Here is a 10,715-nt window from a genome sequence, read left to right as displayed (position 1 = left end):
ATATATAAAAAAAAATATGTTTTATAAGAAGCAGCCTGGACTAAGTTTAGCTAATTCCCTGTAGAGTATCATCCAGGAAACCTGATTTTATTTCTACTCTGGTTTGCTATTACACAGACAAATGCATTATTCTAAACCTCTTGCTAATGTTCAATATTGGTAACATCCATTTAACTGAAAAATAAAAAATATTTTCTACTCTTGAGTTTTTCAGTGTTTATAACTCTTTGATGCATTTTAGCTGTTAACTTCTAGAAAGAATTATTTATATAATTTTTACAAGCACATCAAATAATATCTGTTTTGCCTGCAGCTATTATTTGACACATCATCCTGTTATAGACGGCATGCAAGATCTAGAACAGACTTAGTGTGTGCAACACTACCTCCACTAGTATTTTGAGAAGACCAGTGGTGAGTACAAATATGTGGGTCAGTTGTATTGGAGAGGCTTTGGTCGCAGTTCTAGTTTTTCTCTCTTTTTCTTCTCCCAGAAATTTGATCTGAACCTACTTTGTTGCACAGAATCGAGCAAAACATACCACCACTAGATGGCAACCTTGTTTCTCATATGATTTAGAAAAACCGTTCTTGTTACTTTTTCCTCCCTTCCCCCGTTCTGCAGAAGACCATCTCTCCAGTGGCAGGCTGGGGGGAACCCTCGATTTAGGGCTCTGTGGTGAAATCTTGGAAGGCTGGAAGCTTGTTTCTGCCCAAAGTCCTTCAGCCTTCTCTTAATTTAACCTCATTCTCCATTTTTTATTATACATGCTCTGTCTTACATATAATCAACTGTAAAATGAAAGTCAAGAAATCAAAGTTGAAACTGTAAAGTGATTTGCTTTATTTCATTTTGAGTCATTCAAGGGAAATGTTGCTTTTTCATAAGAAATAGAAATATCTTAAGACATTCAGACACATTTTTTTTGTACATGACAGGTACTGGCTCTGTGTGAATCACAACCAGTCACAACGCCAAAGTTACAACATGCACTGAACAGTAGAACACTTATACAGAAACAACAGCATAGAAAGTCAATGGGTAAAAATGTTCTCTGTGGTTTTTTCTTTTACAAAACAGACAGCCTCGAGACCTACAAACAACATCGTATAAGAGCTGGCTAAGGTCGTTCAAATATCTTTTTTTATTATTATTATTTAATTCCCTGGAAACAGTGTGTATTTTACAAAGATCAATGGCTTAGGCAAGGTTGGGGTCAATTCCACTTGGAGTGTAAACCTTAAAAAAATATATCTGACATTTTGTGTTGTACTGTTGGTTTTATTGTACTTTCATTCTCTAATAATACTCATTTATGTGGTGTCGCATGTGATGAGTGTACTCCATCAAGGCATCCTGAATCAACCCCAACCCTGTAATACAGTGTTAGATTCAGTGTGTGCAGCTAATAAAAAAAATTCTTATTGGGTTTTTAAAACTACCACATGCTCTTTAAAGGACCTATGGGGTTCTATCAAATAAATGCAGAAGACTTAAACTTTTAAACTGTGAAATATATCAGCTAACAACCTAATTACACTTTAGATTTTAACCTAATGAATTTATCTGTACACTTGGGAGTCTTATAAGACAATTGAGAGTATGGTTATAATGAAAGAATCTGTGCTCTTCTTGAAATGTTTTTTTTTTTTTTTTAACTAAAATCACACAAACATAATTTAGTCTTTTAATTTGAGTAAATATCTCTACTAGGAGGTTAGGAAATTAAAAGGTGCTTTGTACGGTTCGTTTCATATTGGCTTCCATTAAAATTGGAGCACCCTGGCATGCCCTAAAAAGACAACTTGATTTTTTTTAAATAGGGTTCTGTGGACAGTGAGTAGAGGTCAGTATCTTTCCTGATTAATTTTTTTTTAAGACAAAGTGGATTTCTACCCTCTTAAAAAAAACCTCCTACCTCAAAAATTATATTATGATAATGAATAATTGGTCCTTTTTGTAAATGAATATATAAAACTGTGGATATGATCATATTGTATTGGTATGATTCTGATTAATTTGATTATTGATTTTGATATACATAGATTTGAACTGGATATTACATTTCTTGTAAAAAGTCTGAAAATAATCATTTCTGTTAACTGGCTCTTTATAAATGAACTGAAGTGAATTGGATAACCATCTTATGTAAATATAGTTTGAAGATTGAAGATTGGTAAAGCAATAAAATAATTAAATTGGAGTTTTAAGATGCAACATTTTGAAACTGAACCAATCATTACCTTGATTTTCAATGCCAAAAATAATCTCTCTTTATCCAAGCAGATATTTTGAAAACTATTTTTTACACAAGATACTAACTGCTTACAACTATTCCACATAACCCCACTTTAACAATCCCAAATAATTCTGCTAGCAAATAAAAACGAGATTAATTGTAAGAACATACATTATGTAATAATATGTTTGCTCTGTGTCACAGTATTACAGTCTAAGTATCAAATTCAACTTCTTGCCTAGTGTTTTCTTGGTCAAAAAGATTAAAAGTATCAACACTTGTTGGGATTCTGGTGCTTATTTCAGCAGGGGTGTGTTTGTGCATGGCTATAAATTTGTATCTTCACAATAAATCTCAATTCTCTGAAGTAGAGCTTGCTGCTTTCTGATGAAATATTGATTGTCATCATTGTTCAGAGATATTTCAGCAGTAATGGTCCCTGACTATATTGTAGTATAGAAAAAACAAATAAAAGGATCACATGATGCTTCAGGAGCAGTTTTTGTATGTATACTTTTTTTTAGGTTACATTGTTAACTTTAAAGGACATCTGTGACTGTCATATAATGAAATATAATATAATTTCTTTTTAGGGGTCACCATATAGTGAAAGATGACACATATTTGACTGCTGGTTATGAATGATTAGCAGCTGTTTTTACAGAAATTAACCATTTAAAATCATCAAATTCGATGTAAGCACACATGGCTATCGAGAACAGAATACATGTATCTATGAATGTAAACAAAGCCATTTTTATTGTCCATCTGAGGAAATGTGCAATGCCTTCCAGCAGTTCTTGTGCAGCAGTAGTCAAGCGTTAGACATATGGCAATGTTTTATTAGATAGTAGCAGAATGTGTACTATAACGGAGCACTTGTTAAAATAACAGTTTATTGATTTTTCTCCCTAAAAAAATAAGATGCTGAAATACAGGTTGAATTGTGTAGTATTTACCCTAGTGTTAAACATGCCATTTGCAATATAAAATTTTATTTTTGTGTGTCATGTGGAAAAAAAATGTTATTCTTTTCTCTTTATACTGTATTTTGTTTCAGCCAAAATAGCAGATGTACTTGGGAAGAAAATAAAAACAGGAATCCAACAACACAAACACACATTCCCATTGAATACAGTTCATTCTTTTCCATTAAGCAGCGCCCTTGCTGCTTTAATGCTTCCCAGTGGTAACGCACACACAAACAAGCTTGGCTCCCCTCTGCTCCTCACAGTCATTGCTATTCCTTTCACACCTCAGCTACTCTCACTAAGGGAGAGCAATATGAAATGGTCCAACTCTGTGATTAAAACTGAAAACAGAATCAGGATTTGTGATTGGATTTTTCACCACAAGTCAAAAACATCTAAATCAGTTGGATTCTGTTATTACTTTTAAAAACTACATTCATTTTAGTCCAATGGCTTTTTTACTTACTGTTTCACCAGTTGGTCTGGGTCTGTAAATGACTTAGATCCTTTTTTACAAACATATTTGTTCCCATAAACCTTGGTGTGATGAAAGAAGACATAAAAAATGACAGAGTTTAAAGGAAAAAATCTACCATATGTACCCCAGAAATGTTGGAGGGAGGGATCAACTCTACCAGTCCTGGAAACTCTGCTGAAATTTCATGTTTCCTCATCATGTGTTTTAATGATGGAACTGGGAAACACAATATTGATAGATGATAGACTGGAGCACAGATTGTGATTCATTTTTTTCTTTGTTGAATTATTTCTTTCTTTGCTGGAAATGAAAAAATATCTTGTTTCACATGTTTTTATTTTGGGATTTTTGTCTAACTTCTGTTACTGACATTTTTTCCCACCTAACAGTAAGACAGTATTTTGATTTTGTTATACTTTGTGAAATTGAGCTACATCTATTGATCATACACCACCAAACTTCGATTTGCTTTTAGGGATATTTTCTGTGTGTATTTCATGAGCTACAAGTGTACTTTCTGCCAAATGTTCAAACTTTTGATTTACAGTATGACTATGTCCTATGACTATGTGTTGAAAGATTGTTTTTTTTAATAATGAATGAGTGATTTATGCAGGGGATGTAGCTATTTCTTCAACATGACTCTGAGCCTCATTTACTAAATGACAGTGTGATCGAAACAAAACCAAACAAATCTAATTGATAAAAACCAGAGTTTTATCATCTAAACAATTTACAAAGTCTAACAAAATCAAATGTTACCATTCAAACTGGTCTGCCAAGCAAATAACATCACACAGTGCTGAGTAGCTCGGCCATATTATCTGAGGGTTTGTGTACTCATGTAGAGGAAAAGTTGATTAGACAGTAAAAAACAACAGTTTCTCAAAGGCCATTGCAATCTGTGACATGTAATCTGCATTAATTTGCATGTCTCATAAAATCTGATGGTATTTGATTTGCAGAAGAAGATACAAAGAAGTAGTACGAGTCACTTGATGCTCTGCTGAATTCAGATAAAGAATGCAACAATGCCACATAAGGTATTTCATCTTGTCTTCCACTGATGAGTATCTGGAGTACCTGCATTCTATAAATAATGTTAAAGCAGTACATATTATGGTTATAGAATATTTGAAGAGATATAAAATAGTTTGTCCACTTTGCATAATGTAGTTAGGGGAGCACTGACCTGGTGCTAACTCCTGGATGGGAGCGAGTGGCAACCAGCAGAGTATTGTGGATATGAAGTATGGAGCATCTTTTTAAACAAGGGATTATGCTCATTACAATATTAGACCAAAATTTTAATTTTTGATGCTTTGTCTTTTGGTAAATTAGGTAAAGAGATTAATTATGGCTGTTGCTGTGCTTTATTACTCAACAATAATAATCAGCAAGTTCTGAATTCCTTGCTAGATGTCTTTCTAGTTTGGAGATGTTCTTCTATCCATCTAAAAAAAACACATAAATCAATGAAAGAAAATTTGCTTGCTCTTCCTCTTTATTTTAGGCCTAGCTTAGTGGTGTCAGAGTGGCATAGACTGAGCAAGAATGGTACATCTGCAGATGTACATCTGCAGACCCTCATGGCCATACTTGTGCTTGTTTTGTGCTGTAAAAAGGATTTGGTCCCTTGCACATTTTGTTTGTTTATGTTTGCTTTTTTTCTTCTCTCACTTAAATGTCACCAAAGGATTTTCCAATCTAACAAAATAGCCTGAGGAAATAAAAAATGTATTATTCAAATGATGTTTTCCCTTATTAGAGGGGGGGGAAACAACCTAAACAATGTGGCCCTATGTATAAAAGTAATCGTCACATAACCCTCATAGCTGGCAGCAAACTCTCCCATCAGGTATTTGAGTAAACTGACAGAGACTTTTATTTCCCTAAGGAGAAATTTTTGGCCACTGTTCTTTGCAGAATTGTTTTAATTCAAACACAATGGATGGTTTTTCAGCATTATGCCTTGTTTAAAGAAAAAAATAGTTTGAAATCTCTTACTATGGTTCATGTTGTCAGACAAATACTATTAAAGAGTTTTGGTTTCTTGTTTTAAATTCCCCTGATATGATCATAATCAACCCTAAGGGTGGCTTATGAAATTGCCACCCTTGATGAAAAAAATAATGTAGTTAATCACACGTAAATAAAAAAAGGCGGACAAATAAAATCATGACTTGAAAACATCATTTTGTATTCCCACTGGTTAGTTGTACTGGGTGTGAAAATTTTTGGGGTGACGTGAAATGCTTAAGCATGTCAAAAAAAGCAACAGAAACCCCTGAAGAAATGTGTGAGGGGCTATCACCTTTTTACAGTGCTGTATAGGGCAATGTAAACAAGCTGGCGAATTTAGTTTTCTGAGGTATGATATAAAGATACAAAAATGTTGGATATGGAGCATTTGCTGAACTTTACAGATTCTTACATCATAAGTTTGTAATGACACATTGTTCATAAAAAACACACAGTGAGGAGTGAATTTGGCATGCAACTATCATAGACTCCTGCCACATTATGGACATGTCTTTAATCAGTGAGGATATATGCCTACAAGCATCTGTGACATGCAGACCTCCAACACTAATTAACAAACCTTTGCTTTCCTCTTGAAAGCAATGTTGGTTGAATCATGTCTCCATGGAAAATATCGGTATCTATGTAGCCGGTGGCTATCTTCAACAGGCGTGTGCATTTGTGAGTGAGGATCAAATCTGGTGACTATATATAAATGGTGATAAAATCATCCTTGAACATAGTCAGTGCTAATAGAATTAATTACGTTGAGAAACAAGAAGGAAAGCCCATTTTTTTTGTTCTTGTATCCTATTCAACTATTTAAAACTCAATGTCAGTCAAATCAAAGCTTACACACTCTGAGAATCTGCCACTCAAATGTGAACTTCATGTGAGTACATTGTAAAACATTACAAGATAAGTCCACTTTAAGCATTTCTATAACTGTATTCATTGCCAATTCATGTTTTTAAGTTGATGTTGTGGGAGTGTGCATGTGCTATCACTTTATGCAGGCAATTGAGATGTTTCTCATTTTTCTTTAACCAATATTTCAGCTAAGGTCCACCTTTATCCTCATAAAACGTCATACAATACTAAAAAAATCCAGTGGCAGACTCTATTCATCCATTCTATACACAACATGTAAACCTAAAAGATAGCAGGACAGATGCTAAAGAGAGGCCATGAGGCTCATGCAATGAGAAATGAGTGGGATCCTGTGATAACTGCAGACCTTAAGCAAAGACATTAAACCTTATGTATTACATAGAAATCTGACATTGTAGACAAGCAAATCACTTCTGTATAAGGGACTTTCTCTTATCTATAAAAAAATAAATCAGGTTAGATTGTTTTAAGATTTTGTTTACATCAGTTTCTCATAATTCACTCATTCATATTCAAATTATCTCACACACGTATGCACACCCCTGCAAATGTAAATGATTAAGGCCAGGTTTGGGAATGGAGGGCACAATATGTAGCTTATAGGCTTCTAGGTCCTCTGGTATGTCTCCAATAATAAAAAAAATAATAATAATTGGGAGTCACTACAAGAAGGTGGACTTTGTTTTTTTATGGAACTGAAAAAACCCTTTGGCTGAAATCATTATTTTGTTGTGTTACTTCCAGTTATATCCATAGCTCAATCTCTCTGCTGACTCGGCGTTTTTAAACAAACCCACTGGCTATTTGGGGGTGTTCTTTGTCGATGTGAAATATAGCACACAGGAATTAACTCAAAGGAGGGGCAGTGACATTCTCCAACTTAAGGTACTTTTCTTCCAAAGTATTCCCAACATGTATTGACATAGCTTGTTGCCCTAGCGGCATGCTCAGGTTATTTGCGAAATATGAGAGCCTTTTTCTCTATACCTTTCTTTGTCTCTGGCTTATTGAGTAGCTCTGTTTGCCAGGTGCTTTTGTCAATAACCATATGTCCACCTGCGTTCCATGTGTCTCTGATAACCTATACTTCAAAGGCCTTTGTCCAAAGTATTTTGTCGTCCCCTCTCAGCCTTTGGTCTACGTGCTGGGTCAGGTCCTATATGATTTTCATGAGCTTTCCCACGAATACCTTCAAGGGGAAAGTAACAGTTCTGACCCAACATCTTTTGGGCTGCTTCTAAATGGTTAGTCCCCCTCTGGTAATTTATGTTAATACTGCGTTTTGGGCTGCCACCAGCCAGTAGACGATCTGAGGGACTGGCCTCAGTAATGTCCCGGAGGTGCTCATCGTCATCCGTATCAGCATCTATGTATTTGCTGATTGAGGAGTCATGGAAAGTGAAAACTGTAGGGGCCATGGCAGTGCTGTCTGGTGACTTTGGAGGGGTCCTGCTGCTGGCAGTGGTGTACACAGATGCTTCGGGACTCAAAAGAGACTGGTCTGAGACAACTGAGCTGTCTGAAAGTGGGGACGGCCCCGAATCCCCGTCGCTACGGCAGCCTCCTTTAAGGCTTTTTGAGGAGTTTCCTGAAAACAAGAATCTTCTTGTATTCTCTGGGCCTGAGGATTTTAATCCTGGACTCAGCACAGACTCATGCTGCCCTATGATTTGATGACCAATTTTTTTACTAATGTGCTGAGACAAAACTGTAACTGGACCAAAAGTAAACCGTGTGCTTTCTTTAAGACCAATGTCTGCTGCTGGACTGTGGGGATATCGTGGATTCTCTTGGAAGTCTGTAGCACAACTGATGTAGCTATCTATGCTAGATAAGCTTTTCATGTCCCCCACTCCATCTTTGGCTCCTAGCACTGATGGTCCATAGTCATGAATGGCTCCAAGCTCTATCTCATCTCTCTGTTTACTAACTCTGGACCCTCTGTCTTTTGCATTGAGGTTAGGTTGTGACTGTGTCTTTGCCATCTGGCTGTACATCTCTTCTAATTTCTCGACATTCAATCTTTGGGGACTGGTGTCTCGAGCTTTGCAGGGAGAGCCGATTTCTTGGGCATTGAAGGAACGGTTTGAACTTGTCTCTGATGCAGCTCTTTTGGACGCCCATTTCCAGTGACTTGGGGACAGGTGGTTGTCATGAGGTCTCTCAGCTCTTTTCTACTACTACATCCATGAGCTCTGCACTACGAGCAAAAGCTTCCTTTAAGTTCATAGAAACAATGCTACCATTTCGTTTTGCCCTCTCAAGAGCCTCCCTTCTTTTAAGGGCTTTTTCTTGTCTTTTCTGCTCCTTATAGAACTCGGAGAAGTTATTCACAATAATGGGAATAGGTAGCGCAATTACAAGCACTCCAGCAATACAGCACAATCCCCCCACAATCTTTCCCAACAGAGTTTTGGGATAGATATCTCCATACCCTACTGTGGTCATAGTGATGGTGGCCCACCAGAAAGAAGCCGGAATGCTTTTGAACTTTGTATCCTCTTCATCTTTCTCGGCAAAAAATACAAGACTAGAGAAGATCATGATACCCATGGCGAGGAAAAGAATAAGCAGGCCCAGCTCATTGTAGCTTCTCCTGAGTGTGAAGCCTAGAGACTGAAGACCTGTAGAGTGACGAGCCAACTTTAGGATACGAAGGATACGCATAATCCTGAAGATCTGAACCACACGGCGGACATTCTGAAACTGCAGCACACTCTTGTTGGACTCTGTCAGGAAGATGGTGACATAGTAGGGTAGAATTGCCAGCAGGTCAATGACATTGAGAGGACCCTTGAAGAACTTCCATTTATTGGGAGAAGAGAGAAAGCGAAGTAGGTATTCCATGGTAAACCAAGCAATACAAACAGCTTCCACATGCGCTAGCTGTGGGTTGTCTGTGGACTGGCCAAACTCATCTGTGCCCTGAAGCTCTGGAAGGGTGTTTAAAGACAGAGCAATGGTGGATAGCACAATGAAGAGAATGGAGATGATGGCCAAGATCTGAAAGACAGAACAAGAGAAGTAATATGAGAAAAGATTGCACCATTAGGGAATTAGATAAAGTACATAAGACTTGAGATGAAAGAGGAGAAGACACTTAGACTGGCAAACTCTGTATGAGAATACCAGTAATTGCTAAGAATATAAGAAATGCATTGTAAAGTCGTGTGCAATTACACCGAGTAGAAGTAATGGGGTATTTTCTTAAAATTTTTGCTGTGATATAATAACATTTTGAAACTTTTGAAATAGACCCCACTTTTAAACCTATTCGCTACTTTACTTAGTCTTAGACTTAAATACACCTTCAATGTATTTATTAAAGGTCAGGAAGGCAGTATGAAAGTGGTGAGAAGTGTAAGAGAATGCTGATATTCTCACAGTGTAAATAAATCTCCACTAAATACCCAGCAGAGTGTGGGACTGGCTGACAGCAAATGGACTGAACTCGGTTGGATTACTTATTTATTTACGACCGACTTATCCAGTGTACTTACATCAGTAAGTGTGCTGGGGTGAACAATAATGGTTAGCAATCTATAAAATCACCATAGCGTCTGCATGTCTGGTCGAGGTGCCATATTTAATAGCCAACACTTTAATAAATATAACTAAAATAATGGGATTCCAAATTTGTTAAAAATTCCATACTTACATAAATTTGTGAAAGGTTCCAAATATTGTAAAAGTTATTTCACCAAGGAAATCCCATTGAGATTAAACATCTATTTTGCAAGAGAATCCTGGAGAATACGTCATGTATAACTACCTCTCAGGAGATCATGCAGTTGATGGATTGTCTTCCAAAATTTGATTTGAAGGTGCTTCTTTCAGCTCTGACACCTTTTGTAGGATTAGTAATTTGCCTTTTTTGCCTGGGCACAGAATAGCACAAATCCCCTAATTGTTTTTATTTCATAAATCCTACAATTATACAACATGCAGACTCAGTCAATTTTAAAAACAGGCATTATTGGCACAATTTTGAATTCTTTGTGGAACTAATATGGTTAAAATTAAATATACATGCTGAAATATACGCAATGAAAAGGTTAGGATATTCTGGATTTTTCTAACACGTTTGTATATTACTTCCTCTAACAGTCCAAA

At 36.4% G+C, this 10,715-nt stretch overlaps 1 protein-coding gene across 1 annotated transcript in view; it reads right to left on the bottom strand.

Annotated features, from left to right (window-relative positions):
• Positions 1–823: 823 nt before the first annotated feature.
• Positions 824–10,715, bottom strand: part of kcnb1 (potassium voltage-gated channel, Shab-related subfamily, member 1) — a 44,196-nt gene continuing 34,304 nt past the window's right edge. Inside the window, 2 exon segments of the mRNA XM_032550029.1 lie at positions 824–8,767; positions 8,769–9,605. Of these exon segments, the coding sequence (XP_032405920.1) occupies positions 7,691–8,767; positions 8,769–9,605 (1,914 nt within the window). The 3' untranslated portion in view covers positions 824–7,690.

The sequence above is a fragment of the Xiphophorus hellerii genome, chromosome 20 (assembly GCF_003331165.1).
Source record: "Xiphophorus hellerii strain 12219 chromosome 20, Xiphophorus_hellerii-4.1, whole genome shotgun sequence".
In the NCBI taxonomy this organism is placed as follows: domain Eukaryota; kingdom Metazoa; phylum Chordata; class Actinopteri; order Cyprinodontiformes; family Poeciliidae; genus Xiphophorus; species Xiphophorus hellerii.
The sequence above is the reverse complement of the archived record's forward strand: the minus strand, read 5'-3'. Positions and strand labels throughout refer to the sequence as shown.